Source organism: Artemia franciscana, chromosome 8 (genome assembly GCF_032884065.1).
Source record: "Artemia franciscana chromosome 8, ASM3288406v1, whole genome shotgun sequence".
Classification (NCBI taxonomy): Eukaryota; Metazoa; Arthropoda; class Branchiopoda; order Anostraca; family Artemiidae; genus Artemia; species Artemia franciscana.
In genome coordinates this window covers 15,196,601-15,212,996 of record NC_088870.1, presented here as the reverse complement: position 1 = coordinate 15,212,996, position 16,396 = coordinate 15,196,601, and the positions used below count along the sequence as shown (strand labels likewise).

At 36.6% G+C, this 16,396-nt stretch overlaps 1 protein-coding gene across 1 annotated transcript in view; it reads left to right on the top strand.

The window, feature by feature from the left end:
- The first annotated feature begins 21 nt into the window (after positions 1-21).
- The window catches only part of LOC136030031 (probable methyltransferase-like protein 24), a 40,061-nt gene continuing 23,686 nt past the window's right edge, over positions 22-16,396 (top strand). The window contains exons 1-2 of the mRNA XM_065708646.1: positions 22-314; positions 13,127-13,430. Coding sequence (XP_065564718.1) covers positions 126-314; positions 13,127-13,430 — 493 coding nt within the window. The 5' untranslated portion in view covers positions 22-125. The remainder of the gene's footprint in view (positions 315-13,126; positions 13,431-16,396) is intronic.

Here is a 16,396-nt window from a genome sequence, read left to right as displayed (position 1 = left end):
ATATGATGCTAATCCGTGTGCCCGGCTAGTAGTACTTGATTTAATACGAACGTCTTCAGGTTATCTGTAACTAGTTTCGCAAAGTCTACAAGTTCGTTCACCGCAAAATATTTGCATAGTTAGCAATGTTACTAAAGGGAAATCGCGGCTTTTTCTCTTCTTTAGTGATCTCCACCGTAGCCTTTTTAGAACTGATTTTACTATGGAGGATATTACGTTCTGAAAACCATAAATATGAAGAAAGTAGCTGTGAAGGAGTTGAACGGCGACTTTTTGCTCGTAGTGGAGGATTATCCGAACTAGCTGGGCCACTTGTAAGTGAAAGCAACCATCTCTCTCTTTACTTAATGAAACTTATAAGAGTAATTTGGTTATTAGCAATTGGTTAATTTGGTTAATTAGCAATTTGGTTAATTAGCAATCATAAAACTGAGACACTGTAGTGATTAAGTAAAAAAAACAAATTTTTTCAACTGAAAGTAAGGAGCAACATAAAAATTTCAAACGAACAGAAATTATTGCGTATGCGAGGGGGGGGGGACTGTCCCCTCCTCAACACCTTGTTCTTCACTCTTAAGTTTTTTAGCACTTTAAAAGAAGTTACTTATTATTCTAATTAAACGACCTATGTGCAGGAGTCGTTTTTATACTATTGGGCCAAAAGTTAAACTTCAGCGTTAAGAACAAGGTGTTGAGGAGTGGCCTTCCCCCTCATATATGTAATAATTTCTGTTCGTTTTAAGTTCTAATGTTGCTCCTTACTTTCAGTTGAAAAACTTTTTTTTATTTAATTTAGATTTTTTTAAATAACGCCAGGATATCTGGCTCCACCTCCATGGAAAAATCCCCCCGTCAACAGAAACATTCTCTGGACAATTCAATCCTGACGAAAATTTACACCGGACAATTACCCCTAACATCTCCACGCGTAAAATTGAGTCGGCAAAGAGAAAGCGAGACATGTAAAGAAATTTTGCATAGGAATTCTGGCAAATTTACCCTGTATAAAATTTCCCCTGGAAACTTCCCTATTCATAAAAATTCTCTTCGTGAAAAATTCGCCCAACAGAAAATTTTTCCTCCTATCCTCAACCCAAAAATGTATGCATACTCCCCAATAACAAATACTATACGTAACAATGGGCAAATTTTCTAACTTAAAGACCTCTCCCCCGGGACTGTGGGGGGAGGGGTCATTTTATCTCCAAGTACATAATTATTCAGTCTTTCAACTATGCGAACAAAATGGCTATCCCAAAATTTTCATCGGGCGATTTTGGGAAAAAAGTGGCATGGGAGGCGGACTAGTTGCCATCAAATTTTTCGGCCAATTAAAAACGGAACTAGACCTTTTTATTTTTGTTAGAATGAGCCCTCTCCCATCGTTCTAGGCCCACTGGGTCGATACGATCACCCCTGAGAAAAAAACAAATAAACACGCATCCGTGATCTTTCTTCTGGGAAAAAATTCAAAATCCGAAGGTTTTGCAAATAGGAACTTGAAACCTCTACAATAGGGTTCTCTGATACGCTAAATCTGATAGTGAGATTTTCATTAAGATTCTATGACTTTCAGGGGATGTTTACGTCTTTTTTCAAAATTCAGGTAAATTGGCTTGTAATCTTTGATTGGTAACACTAATTTAATGAAACTTCTTTGCTTGAAATCAGCATAAAAATTAAATTCTTTTGACATGATTACTGGTACCAAAATTCCGTTTTCTAGAGTTTTGGTTACTATTGAGCCAGGTTGCTCCTTACTTACAGTTCCTTACCACGAACTGTTTGATATTAAATATTGGTTCTGTGTATTTATCCCCCCCCCCATGTTTAATTCCCTGGAAAATACCCTCCGATGAAAATACACTTCACCACGAAAATACCCACCCCCCTGGAAAATACCCCTCGACGAAAATACCCACTGGTAAATATCCCCCCGGTAAAATACCCCTCCCCCTCAAAAATACCCCCGGGGAATGTAAAGCTTCCCAAATTTGAGAGATTTATCTGAGTTTTGTTTTTTTTTCCGCAGGGGGAAGGAAATTTGGTACTCGTGTATTGTGCGCCACTCACTCAAGTTTACACTGTATAACAATCGAGAAAAAAACAATTCCTCGTTAGTTTCTTCCAACTTAGCATGAGACAAGAAAAAGACAAGTGACAGAATAGATGGGGAATGTATAACTTGGGCTATGTATATGCGCATAAGGGGGTGGGGGAAAGTATTTGGACAGTTTTAAGTCAGAAAACAATTCTTACTTTATAATAAGCAGAATAATTGTGCCTAACACATTTTGCATGCAGACCGGTATCCCTTACCCACCCACCCCCCTAATGTGCAAATATATAGCCCAAATTTGCTTCTAAAGTAACAAAGAAACTAATAAAGAAACCAATTTGTTCTCGAGAATTGCACATCGTACACTTGAATGAGTGGCGTATAATACAAAAGTACCAGCATTTTCAAACAGTTCGCGTTAACGAACTGTAGTAAGGAGCGACCCGGCTCAATAGTAACCAAAACTCTAAAAAATAGAATTTTGATAAAAATGGCTACATTAAAAGAATCGCATTTTAATGTTGATTTTAAATATATAAGTTTCATCAAGTTTAATCTTACCCATCAAAAGTTACGAGCCAGAGAAAATTTGCCTTATTTTAGAAAATAGGGAGAAACAACCCCTAAAAGTCATAGAATCTTAACGAAAATCACACCATCAGATTCAGCGTATCAGAGAACCTTATTGTAGAAGTTTCAAGCTCCTATCTACAAAAATGTGGAATTTTGTATCTTTTGCCAGAAGGCAGATCACGGATGCGTGTTTATTTGGTTGTTTTTTTTTTTGTTTTTTGTTTTTCCCAGGGGTGATCGTATCGACCCAGTGGTCCAAGAATCTTGCGAGAGGGCTCACTCTAACGGCAATGAAAAGTTCTAGTGTCCTTTTTAAGTGACCAAAAAATTGGAGGGCACCTAGGCCCCCTCCCACGCTAATTATTTTTCCAAAGTTACGAGATGAAAATTCTGAGATCGCCATTTTATTCAGCGTAGTGAACACCTTATAAATTTGTTTTTGGGGATGAATTACTCCCCCACAGTCCCCGCGGGAGGGGCCATAAGTTACAAACTTTGACCAGTGCTTACATATAGTAATGGTTATTTGGAAAAGTAAAGACGTTTTCTGGGGAATTTTAGGTTGAGGGGGGGGGGGTTGAGAAGAGGGGGATATGTTGGGGGGAACTTTCCTTGGAGGAATTTGTCATGGGGGAAGAAAAGTTTCATGAAGGGAGAGCAGTATTTTCTAGCATTATTTAAAAAAAAATGAAAAAATAAATATGAAAAAATTTTTCAACTGAAAGTAAGGAGAACCATTAAAACTTAAAACGAACAGAAATTATTACGTGTATGATGGGCTCACCTCCTCCTAATACCTCGATCCTTAAGCTAAAACATTTTTAGTAATTTCAACTATTTATTCTACGGCTTTTGTGATTCAGGGGTCATTCTTAAGAAATTGGGACAAGATTTAAGCTTTAGTGTAAAGAGCGAGGTACTGAAAAGGGTGGGAATCCCTTCGTATACGTAATAAAAATATGGGAATACAGAAGTTCGTTACGTAAGCCAATTTGTAAGTTACGTATATCTTTTACTAATAAACATTTCTATAAAATTAAAAGTTCTAGTTGCCTTTTTAAGTAACAAAAAATCGAAGGGCAACTAGGCCTCCTCCCCCGCTCCTTTTTTTACTCAAAATCACTCGATCAAAACTACGAGAAAGCCAATTAGCCAAAAAAAAAAAAAATGCAAATTTCGTTTTAATTATTCATCTGCGGAGAGCCAAAATAAAAACATGCATTGATTCAAAAACGTTCCAAAATTAAATAAAAAAACAGGTTTTTTTTAACGGGAAGTAAGGAGCGACATTAAAACTTAAAACGAACAGAAATTACTTCGTATATGAAAGGGCTGCTTCTTCATCGACACCCCGCTCTTTATGCTAAAGTTTTTTACTGTTTTAAAAAGTAGAATTAAGAAAAAGAGTCAAACTTTAGCGTAAAGAGCGGGGTGTTGATGAGGAAGCAGCCCTTTCATATACGAAGTAATTTCTGTTCGTTTTAAGTTTTAATTTCGCTCCTTACTTCCCGTTAAAAAAAAGCTTGTTTTTTTATTTAATTCATGGAGAGAGAGAGCCGGATCCAATATTATTTAAAAACGATCAGAAGTTAAAGTACAAAAACACAAGTTTTTTTCAACTGGAAACTATGAGCAGCATCAAAGCTTAAAAAGTAACAGAAGCTATTTCGTATATGAAAGGGTTGGCCCTTCCACAAGACTTTGTTCTTTACACTAATAAGCAAAATGCTAAAAAGAATTCTAAAAGGTATTTAATGGAAGGGTATTTTCTGCAAGGAGTATTTTCCGCGGTGCGTATTTTCCACGGAGGGTGTATTTTCTGGAGGGGTATTTTCCCCGAGGGGGGTGTATTTTCCGAGGGTTTATTTTCCGCAGGGAGGTATTTTCAGCAGGGTGTATTTTCCGGGGGGAAGGGGAGTAAACGCCAGTTAGAAGAGGGCTCATTCTTTCGCAGATTCTGATATTGTGTGCACGTCATGGTCTTGTGCACCCATAACCCTATATAATATCAGATCCAGATTCCAAGATAGTCATTTTAACGAAAGTTGTATAAACAACCATAAAGTATGCCATACGAGGCATTATAGAGATCAGAATTACGTCAAGATTGTTAATATAGAAAATTGGAGAGTCCAAAACTGGGTCAATGACCCTTTTTTCTTGTCCTTCGGTTCTCATGTTCGAACTTATCGAGGTGCTGTACCTGTTCTGAATCATGATAATTCTCGGGTCGCTTATGAAGTGGCTCTAAATGAGTAATTAAACAAAACAAACAAGTTTTTTAAATGAAAGTAAGGAGCAACATTAAAACTTAAAACGAACAGAAATTACTCCGCATATGAAAGGGGCTTTTCGTCCTCAACGCCTCGCTCTTTACGCTAAAGTTTTTTAAATTTTTAAGAAGTCGAGTTAAGAGAAAGAGTCAAACTTTAGCGTAAAGAGCGAGGCGTTGAGGACGAAAATCCCCTTTCATATACGGAGTAAATTCAGTTCGTTTTAAGTTTTAATGTCGCTCCTTACTTTCATTTAAAAAAACTTGTTTTTTTTTGTTTAATTTCTGGACGTTTTTTAATTAATGCCTTTTTTTTATCTTGGCTCTGCACGCATAAATAATTAAAACGAAATTTGCATATTAATTTTTTTTTGGGGGCTAAATGGCTTTTTCATAGTTTTAATCGGAAGATTTTGAAAAAAAGGAGCGAGAGAGGAGGCCTAGTTGCCCTCCAATTTTTTGATTACTTAAAAAGGCAACTATAACTTTTAATCTTTTACGAACGTTTTCATAAGTAAAAGATATACGTAACTTACGAATTAACTTACGTAGCGAACTTCTATATTCGTATGCTTTTATTGCGTATATGAGGGGACTCACCCCTCGTCGATACCTCGCTCTTTACACTAAAGCTTAAATTTTGTCCCAATTCCTTAAGAATGACCCCTGGATCACAAAGGCCGTAGAATAAATAGTTGAAATTACTAAAAATACTTTAGCGTAAAGAGCGAGGTATTACGAAGAGGTAAACCCCTAATATGCGTCTAAATTTCTTTTCATTTTAAGTTTTAATGCTGCTCCTCACTTTCAGTAGAAAAAACTTTTCATATTTATTTTTTCATTGTTTTTTTTTAATAATGCTAGAAAATCCTTCGCTCCCTTCATTGAAAGTCTCTTCCCCAAAAAATAGTTCCTCCATTGAAAGATCCTCCCACGTAACCCTACCCCCCTTCAACTCTCCCCCCGAACCAAAAAATCCCCTGAAAACGTCTGTACACTTCCCAGTAACCATTACTATATGTAAACACAGGTCAAAGTTTGTAACTTGCAGCCCCTCCCACGGCGACTGCGGGGGATTAAGTCGTCCCTAAAGACATAGTTATTAGGTCATTCAACTATGGTGAATAAAATGGCTATCTCAGAATTTTGATTCGGTGACTTTGGGGAAAAAATGAGCGTGGGAGGGGGCCTAGGTGCCCTCCAATTTTTTTGGTCACTTAAAAAGGGCACTAGAACTTTTAATTTCTGTCAGAATGAGCCCTTTTATGACATTCTAGGACCACTGAGTCGATACGATCACCCCTGGGAAAAAAAAACAAAAAAAAAACAAATAAACACGCATCCGTGATTTGTCTTCTGGCAAAAAATGCTAAATTCCACATTTTTGTAGATAGGGGCTTGAAACTTCTACAGTAAGGTTTTCTGATACACTGAATCTGATGGTGTAATTTTTGTTAAGATCGTATAACTTTAATTGGGTATTTCCCCCTATTTTCTAAAATGAGGCAAATCTTCTCAGACGGGTAAGACTAATCTTGATGAAACTTATATATTTAAAATCAGCTTTAAAATTCAATTCTTTTGATGTAACTATTGGCATAAATAATTCCATTTTTTAGAGTTTTGGTTACTATTGAGCCGGGTCACTCCTTACTACAGTTCGTTACCACAAACTGTTTGACTATTAATAAATAACAGCTACTTGTATTGTCTAAAGTTAATTTTCTAGACATATTTGATTAAAAACTTAAACTAGACAAAAATTTAGCTTTACAAAAAGCATATGACCCATAAAAAAGGAAATTTGTAGCCTTGCAGAAAGTATTCAGCTCCAATACAATTGCTACTACCACAGCAAGTACCAAGGCTATTTATGTCACGACTTCTCCTACCAGTACTGCGTCTACCACCAACTACCACTATCCTTACTGCTACACCTAATACCACTATTACGACGATTACTCTACAAAGTCTACTGCTAGTACCGGTGCTAGTCCTACCAGACCACCACTCTTGTTAGGACTACCACAATTATTGTAGGACTACCTACAATTCTTACTCTGACTAAATAATAAAACCAGTTTTTTTCAACTGAGAGTAAGGAGCAACGTTAAAACTTAAAACCAACAGAAATTATTCCGTATACGAAAGGGGCTGCCTCCGCCTCAATTCCCCGCTCTTTATGCTAAAGTTTTTAGTACCTTTAGAAAATATTCTGATTCTAATTAAACGACCCTTGTCTTTCAGGAGTCGTTCTTAAGAATTGAGACAAAGGGTCAAGCTTTATTGTCAAGAGTAGGGTATTAAAGAGGGACCAGCCCCTGTTATATACGAAATAATTTCAGCTCGTTTTAAATTTTAACGTGGGTTTTACTTTCAATTGAAAAATACTTGTTTTTTTAACGCAGAGAAATCCACCTCCACCTACATGTGATATTCTCACCACCCCACAAAGTAATTCCCGCGTAAAATCTTCCCGCCAGGAAACTGCCCTGGACAATTCCACCTAAGCTCTTATGGCCCGCAGAAAATTTCTTGTGAACGATTCCGCCCTAAAAGCTGTCTTTAGGCTAATTTAATTTTAAAAAAGGTTTTTTCTATTTTCTACCATTTTAAATCATGCTAGAAACAACCACCCCTATTTGGAAATTTTTCTGAAATCCAACCCCCCCCCCCTCCTAATGGAATGTTCTTACCTTGGAGATTTCCGCATGGAGAGGTGTCCTGGTGATAATTTCCTCATGAGGATTCATTTTCCCCCTTACAGAAAAATGCTTAAAATAATTTTGATGCTGCTGAAAATTCTCCCCGGCAATTCCCCCAGAACATCTCCACACGTAAAACTAAGCCACCGAAGAGAAAGTAAGACAAATAAAACAAATTCCATATGTGAATTTTGACAAATTGCCGTGTGTATGCGCTATACATAAATAATGGTTGCATAAATGCAGTCCTTTCCTTGGGAGATATGGGAGGTCATGTAATACCCAAAGGCATTGTTGTTGGACCTTTCAACCATGTTGAACTAAATGGTAGTTTGAAAATTTGGATCGGGCAATTTTGTGCAGAAAAGAGCATGGGAGGGGGCCAATTGCCCTTCAATCTTTTTGGTCACTTAAAAGGACACCATATGTTGATTTAAATTCAAATAATCCCTGTCCCGGTATTCTAGGACTATTGTTTCGATGTGACCGTCCCTGAGAAGATCAAAAAATATATAAGTAAAAGCCTATAGTAAAGTTCTTACGGCTTCAATGCTTTATTATTTATTTATTTTTTTCCCAGAGGCACTTCATATGGAAGTGGTTGTCGCATAAACTTTGGAAGGGGCTTATTCGATTGGAAATCGGAAGTTCTAGTGTCCTTTTTAAGAGTCAAAAGTGATGGGAGGGCAACAATCCCTCCCACGCCCTTTGTTCCCAAATGCATCTGATAACAGTTTTGAGACAGCCAATCCGTTAAAAATATTTCAAAGATCATATAACAAAAACTTGTGTGTCCAAACAACCCCCCAGGGCCCGCGGCCAGGCGTTGTAAGCTACGACCTGGGGGCATATATGGTTATTATTGAAGGGATGCTCGTATAAACTTCAGAGAGAGCTAATTTGATTGAAAATTGAAAGTTACAGTTTAGTTTTTAAGATTCAAGAGAGATCGCAGGGTAACTAGCCCCCTCCCCCTCCCTCTGCACCCTTTTTTCTTCAAACCCATCCGGTAAGAACTTTGAGATAGCCATTTTTTTAAAATAGTTCAAAGATCATGTAACGAAAACTCCGGGGTCCACTCAACATCCCAGGGCCCAAAGCAGGTGTTGTAAGTTATGCCCTGGGGGCATATAAGGTTCTTATGGAAGGGATGCTTGTATAACTTCAGATAGGGCCCATTTGATTGGAAACTGAAAGTTCTAATTCACTTTTTAAGAGACAAAATAGATCCGATGGCAACTTGCCCCTCCCCACGCCCTTTTTTTTACCAAAACCCATCCGATAAAATACTTATTTTAGATATAGCTATTTTGTTTAAAATATTTCAAAAGTCAGATAAGAAAAACTCTCTTTCGATACAACCCCTCAGGGCAATGGGCGTTGTAAATTATTTCCTAGGGTCATATATGGTTCTTATGGAAGGGATGCTCGTATAAACTTAAGAGGGGGTTCATTTGAATGGAAATTGAAACTTCTAGTTCACTTTTTAAGAGTCAAAAGAGATTGTAGGGCAACTACTCCCACACCTATTTTCCCCAAATCCATCCAATAAAACCTTGAGATAGCCATTTTTTTAATAGTTCAAAGGTCAGATAACATAATCTATGACAACCCCCCAATGACACAACCCCCCAGGACCTGGGGGAAGGCGTTGTAAGTTATTTCCATCGGGCATATATGCTTCTTATGAATGGGATGTTCGTATAAACTTCAGAGATGACTCATTTGATTAGAAACTGAAAGTTCTAGTTCATTTTTTAAGAGTCAAAAGAGATCCAAGGGCAACTAGCCCCTCTACGCCCCTTTTTCCCGAAACCCATCCGATACAAATTTTTAGATAGCTATTATTTTTTAATAGTTCAAACATCACATAACAAAAACTTTGGGGTCGAAAAACCCCCCAGAGTCCGGGAGTAAGTTTCTAAGGTTTTTTTTATGTAAGAGGTGGTTGTATAAACTTCGAAAGTGGCTCATTTGATTGGAAATTGAAAGTTCTAGTTACCCTTTTATGATTTAAAAGTTGACAGAGGGCATCTAACTCTCCCCCTCCCTCACATAAACACCCTCTTTTCCTCAAATACATCAAATGAAAATTTTTAGATAGCCAGTTTGTTGAAATAGCCCAATGATAAGATAACTAAACTTCGTTGTCAACATGCCCCCCCCTCCCGAGGCAAGGGAAGGGTTGTAACTTATGTCACGGGGCATATAAGGTTTTTATAGAAGAGGTGGTTGTATAAACTCTGTAGGGTACTCGAATGATTAGAAATTGAAAGTTTTAATACACCCTTTAAGAGTCAAAAGCAATCCCAGCCCATTCTCTCAACCTGTTTTTCCTCAAATGCGTCCAATCGATTTTCTTATATAGCCATTTTGTTCAAATTAGACAACAGATAATATAACAAAAACTCCACGGATAAAACAGCCCCCCCCCCCGAATCCAGATGCAAGTGTTGTAAAATGTGCCCTGGGGGCATATAAGGTTTTTACGGAAGGGATAGTCGTATACAATTCGGAGGGGGCTTATTCGATTGCAAATCAGAGTTTCCTCAAGAATCAAAAGTGATCGGAAGCCAGCTAGGCCTCCCCCAAGGCCCTTTTTCCCCAAATTCATCTTATCAAAATTTTGAGATAGTTATTTTGGTCAAAATAGTTTAAAGATCAAATAAAAAAATCTGAGGTTGACATATCCCCTACAGCCCGGGGCCTAGTGTTGTAAGCTATACCCTGAGGGCATATAAGGTTATATGTAAGGGATGGTCGTATAAACTTCAGAGATGCATCGTTTGATTGGAAATGGAAAGTTCTAGTTACCTTTTTAAAAGTCATCAAAAGTCATCGAACTGTATTCACCTCCCCCCACGTCTTTTTCCCCAAATAAATCCGATGAAAAATTTGAGAGAGCTACTTTAATTTTGAAAGAGCTACTTGAAATAGTTCAAAATTCAAACTACTATAAATCAGGAGTTGATAAATCCTCCATGGCACCTGGGACAAGAATTGTACTTATGTAAGTTCTTAATAATCAAAAATGATCAAAATGTAACAAGTCCCCCCCCCCCCCACATTGTGCCTTTTTCCTCCTAATACATTTTATCAAAATTTTGAAATAGCCATTTTGTTCAAAATAGCCCAAAATTCAAATTACTATAACTTAAGGGTTGAGAAATCTTTCCTAGCCCCCGGGGCGAGAATTGTTACTTATGTAAGTTGCCCATTATTAGAACATAAGTTTATGTGGAAAGTGTGGTCGTATTAACTTTGGAGAGGGCTCATTCGACCGGAAATTGAAACTTCCAGCTCTTGTTTAAGAGTCAAAAGTGATTAATGGCCAACTAGCCAACACCCCACTCTTCAAAGGGCATCCGGTCTAAATTTGGACATAACAAATTTGTTAAAAATAGTTCAAAGGCCAAACAGCTATGCTTCAGTGATTGACCTCCCCCAGACCGGAGGAAATGACTCTGAGTTACGGACGTATGAAAACAAGAAAGGAAATAATAAATAAAAAACAAAAATAAAATAGGTGAAAAAACGAGGATTTTGTCAGCCAGTAGCAAACTATGGAAAACAAGCAAATATTTCAATACAGACCTCCGCCTAGTCGTCCTCGGTGCTCAAAAAAATATAAGAAAGAGGAAAAAGAAAAAAAGAAGAAACAAAGAAGAAACAACAACAAAGTCTAACCTTCTTAAGTGAACTGTACGAGAGGAAAAAGACACTGAATTAAACAACAAAAACCAACTTTAAATCAATCAAAGAGAAGTTACCAATTACATTGAATAGGTATCCTTTGCCTTGCAATAGATTTCGTCTGTCTACAAAGATTTCTACCTGTCGCCTGTTGCAAGGGGTCAACTTTGATCCTTTCCTTACTTTGATACTTTGGTACTTTGATATTGTTACTTTGATACTAGTTTTGATATTTAGATGAAAGTTTGATGTTGAAAAAAAAAATCTTATTTTGAAATATGGAGTTTTTTTAAAACTTGAAACTTTTTGTAATTAAATAAAAGTTAATTTAAAAACTTTCCGAAAGTTTTTTTCCCCAATTCTTTGCGAAAAAATTTGGTTTATGTTCTTCTAATGAATAGCATTTTCAATACAAACAAGAGTATGGCTACTGCCCGTTTCCCAGACTGTAAAATTATTATTCACTTACTTAAATAACCAATTCTCTTATTTACAATTATCATTCTCTTACTTAAGTGGCTACAAGTTTGTCAAATGTAGTTTACCCTTTTTTTTATTATAATAGTTGGGAGAAGAGAATTCGAGAACAAGTGAGAATTGGATTAAGAATTGGTTATTAGACCGTGGTTGTTTTGAGGAAGTAGGGGTTATTTACATTCGTTTTTATTAATTTTAATAATGGTTAAATGGTTAATTAAATTTAATTCAATAATTTTATTAATATTATTAATTTTAATTTTAATTGTTATTTATTAATTTTTTGATGACTTAATAGCACTATATGGTAGCAGCTGCCCACAACGAATATTTTAGTCATTTTAACAAAGTTGATTTGATACTCCTTTAGATTATTATTCTTATTCCAAAAAATGACATATCAAAATATTACTGTGGTTTGTTGTGGGTGTGTTGAGCGCCACGAGTTCGTAATAGTCATTGTAACTTTTGATATTCAAAAAAGATAATTTCTTAAGCCACATTGGCCTGCCATGACATAGAGAAAGAAAACGATCCAAAATGGATTTTGTGCAAGTCGCGGATATTGGCGACTGACTCACTTTATGATTTTCAAGCATTTGGTTTTAATTCTTACTTTTTTGTCTTTTAATGAATTTATTTATCTTTTAATTTTTGTTTGTTTTTCATTGATTCTATTGACTTTCTAAGTTTGTTTTTTGTTTTTTTCTTCTGCATTTTCATTGATTATACTATTTGTTCGCGCTGAAGAAGAGAGGCGGTTATTCTCTCGAAATATCAACTTTGCGCGAGTCTTAAGTATTTTCGTTTGGCCTTTAAAAACCCATTTTTGATCGTTTTCTTTCTTTATGGCATCCAGAAAAACTAAATACAGTCAATTATGGCTGAACACCTTGTCCGAAACTGGTCACAAAACTTCCAGAGCAAGGGTTATAGTGCTACCTAAGCAAAGAACCATAATCCTTCATTGTATTCTTTTCCCAGTGACTTCGTATGGAAGGGATAGTCCTAGGAACTTCGGAAAGGTCCTTCGATCGGAAATCGAAAGTTCTCGGGCCCTATTTAAGACTTGAAAGTGATTGCTGTGGAACCCGTACCTCTTCTGTGCCGGCAATCCAGCCCCTTCGTAACCCCTAAATTCATTAGATCAAAATTTTGAGATAGTTATTTCGTTCGAAATAGCTTAAGGTCCAATAAGTATGCATCTGTGTCTCAGGGAGCAATGACCGCCTCGTCTTAGGTTTTAATATAGCTCTTCGCCTTTTTTTAAAAAAAAGCTTATTCTTCAAGAAAATTCTAAATTAATTTCATAACCAAGTTTTAATACCATTCTTTTTTTGTTCTTAGGATATCACCCGGTGGCATGCTTGGAACAACTTTGGAGCGTGTAAAAATCTCAAATTTTTTGGAGGACGGCTTTGGAGGAAAGCTGATAAGCATCAGGATTATATGGATGGTCACAAAGCAGTTTGTCTTGATGAGCAAATCAGACCAGTTCCTGGGAACTGTCTTGTATATTCTTTCGGCGTGAATGATAACTGGTCATTTGAGGATGCAATGTTGAAATATGGCTGCGAAGTCCATGGTTTTGATCCAACCATCGGAGAGCCAAAACAAACTGGAGAAAGACAATTTATATTTCACAAAATTGGTAAGGTTTTATTTTTGTTCATTCTTTCTCAGATTTTAAGATTTTCTTGAGTTAATCTTATTTAGGACCAGCACTGTATTTTTCATAATTTAAGTCAAATAACCGGAGAAAAATGAGAAGCTAAAATAACGTAACAATTGTTTCAGTCACTGAGTTTTTCCTTTGATGTCTATAATGTCTGCTTACTTACTATTGTATCCTAGCCGTTTTAGCTGATTCGCATGGCGAGGTTAAAGAAATATGAAATATCCTGCTTTCAATGAGCTTATTGCAATTCACTTTTATAAACTTAGGCCTTCATTCGGCCAATTCAGTTGTTGAACTTCGTTCAAATGAACTTACTTTAATTAATTGTTTACTTATTTTGCTTCACAACTCATTAAAACTTAAATATAAACCCATATAAGAGCTTGAAGAAAAATAATACACACCTCCAAATCAATGTGGCTTTCAACATGGAATTGATTGAGCAGACGCCTTTGCAGTTGTTGCTAATGCTCCGCTTGATCAAACAGTTCGTGAATGGAATTTTGATAACAATAGCTACATCAAAAGAATCGCATTCCATTTTTAAGTGACCAAAAAAATTGGTGGGCACCTAGGCCCCCTCCCACGCTAATTATTTTCCCAAAGTCACCGAATCAAAATTCTGAGATAGCCATTTTATTCAACATAGTCAAAAAACTTTATAACTATGTCTCTGGGGACGACTTACTCCCCCAAAGTCCCCGTGGGAGGGGCCACAAGTTACAAACTTTGACCAGTGCTTACATATAGTAATGATTATTTGGAGGTGTACAGACGTTTTCAGGGGGATTTTTTGGTTGGGGGGAGGGGTTGAGAAGAGGGGGATATGTTGGGGGAACTTTCCTTGGAGGAATTTATCATGGGAGAAGAAAATTTCCATGAAGGGAGCGCTGGATTTTCTAGTTTATCTAAAAAAAACAATGAAAAAATAAATATGAAAAAGTTTTTTCAACTGAAAGTAAGGAGTAGCATTAAAACTTAAAACGAACAGAAATTATTACGCATATGATGGGCTCACCTCCTCCTAATACCTCGCTCTTTACGCTCAAGTATTTTTAGTAATTTCAACTATTTATTCTACGGCTTTTGTGATTCAATAATAAATTATAATAATTCCACGTTGGAATTACGTGATTTATTTATTTCATCATATACCATTTCAAAAACGAATGTATATACAGACCGGGACACCGGGATACAAATGACGACCGGATTAAAAACTAATAAAAAAACTAAAAAAGCTAAAAAACTAAAAAAACTAAAAAAGAAAAAAAAGAAAAAAGGAAAAAATGGAAAATAAAGGAGAAAAACAAAACTAGAAAAAAATTAAAATAAAAAAACTAAAAAGAAAAAAGAAAAAAAACTAAAAAAAAATAAAACCAAAAAACAAACTAAAGAGAAAAAAAGGGGAAAAATACAAAAATTTATTTCATCATATACAATTTCAAAAACAAATGTATATACAGACCGGGACACCGGGATACAAATGACGACCGGGACACAGGGAATATAAATGACGACCGGGACACTGGGACACAACTACAACGGGGACGCGGGGGGGCACAGGAGGATATATAAATGACGACGGGGACACAGGGAATGTTCGATTAGCAATCACCATCAACAAAGCTCAAGGGCAATCATTAGAATCATGAGGTATAACTAAAAAAACTAAAATAAAGGTAAAAAACTAAAAACTAAAAAAAGACCAATTCAAAAACGATTGTATATACAGACCGGGACACCGGGACACAAATGACGACCGGGACACCGGGACACAAGGAATATAAATGACGCCCGGGACACTCAAAGAGAAATCACAGACTGGGACACCGGGACACAAATGACGACCGGGACACAGGGAATATAAATGACAACCGGGACACAGGGACACAACTACAACGGGGGCGCCGGGGGGCACAGGGGGATATATAAATGACGACGGCGACACAGGGAATGGTCGATTAGCAATCACCATCAACAAAGCTCAAGGGCAATCATTAGAATCAAGAGGTATAGATCTGAATACGGATTGTTTTCCCATTGACCATTATATGTTGCATGTTCAAGAGTCGGTAAACCTGACAATCTATTTATATGCACAGACAATGGGACAGCGAAGAATGTTATATATTCGCAAGTTTTACGTAGTTAAAAACATATATATATATATATATATATATATATATATATATATATATATATATATATATGGGTATATATAGTTGTATATATACAGTATATATAGTTGGTGGGGGTGCGAAGCACCCCCACCAACTTTGTGTCGAGTGACGTCATGTTTGTGTGTCGACTGACGTCATGAAGTTAGTTGTCGTCATGTTTGTTATGACGATGACGTCATTAAAGGTATTTAAGACATTCGTTCACGGAAAAATGTTTAATTGTAAAATGACTGAAGAACCTACAATGGCAACAGCCGGGGAAGCTGCTCTAAGAGTCTATGCCAAAAAACTTGCTGCTGATAGAGAAAGTAAGAAAAGAAAGCGTGCCGAGGAATCACAAGAACAGCAAGAAAACAGGCTTGCGGCTGATAGAGAAAGAAAGAAAAGAAAGCGTGCCGAGTAATCACAAGAACAGCAAGAAAACAGGCTTGCGGCTAAAGAACGAAAAAACCGCGCAGTTAGATGAAAATCCACCTGGACACCGAGAGTCAAAACATATCAAAACTGAAAATGATAGCGATGATGATTGGGTTTGGGATTTTGACTTGGATAAGGTCATCAATGCCTACCAGATTTAAGTTAAAAAAAACAAAGGTTCGGCGATATGTACTTCATAGTGACGCTGAAAAATAAAGAAGAAAAAGAAAACTGAAAAAAGAAAAAAGGTAAAAAACTAAAAAAAAACTAAAAAGAAAAAACACTCAAAGAGAAATTACAGACCGGGACACAAATGACGACCGAGACAGAGGGAATATA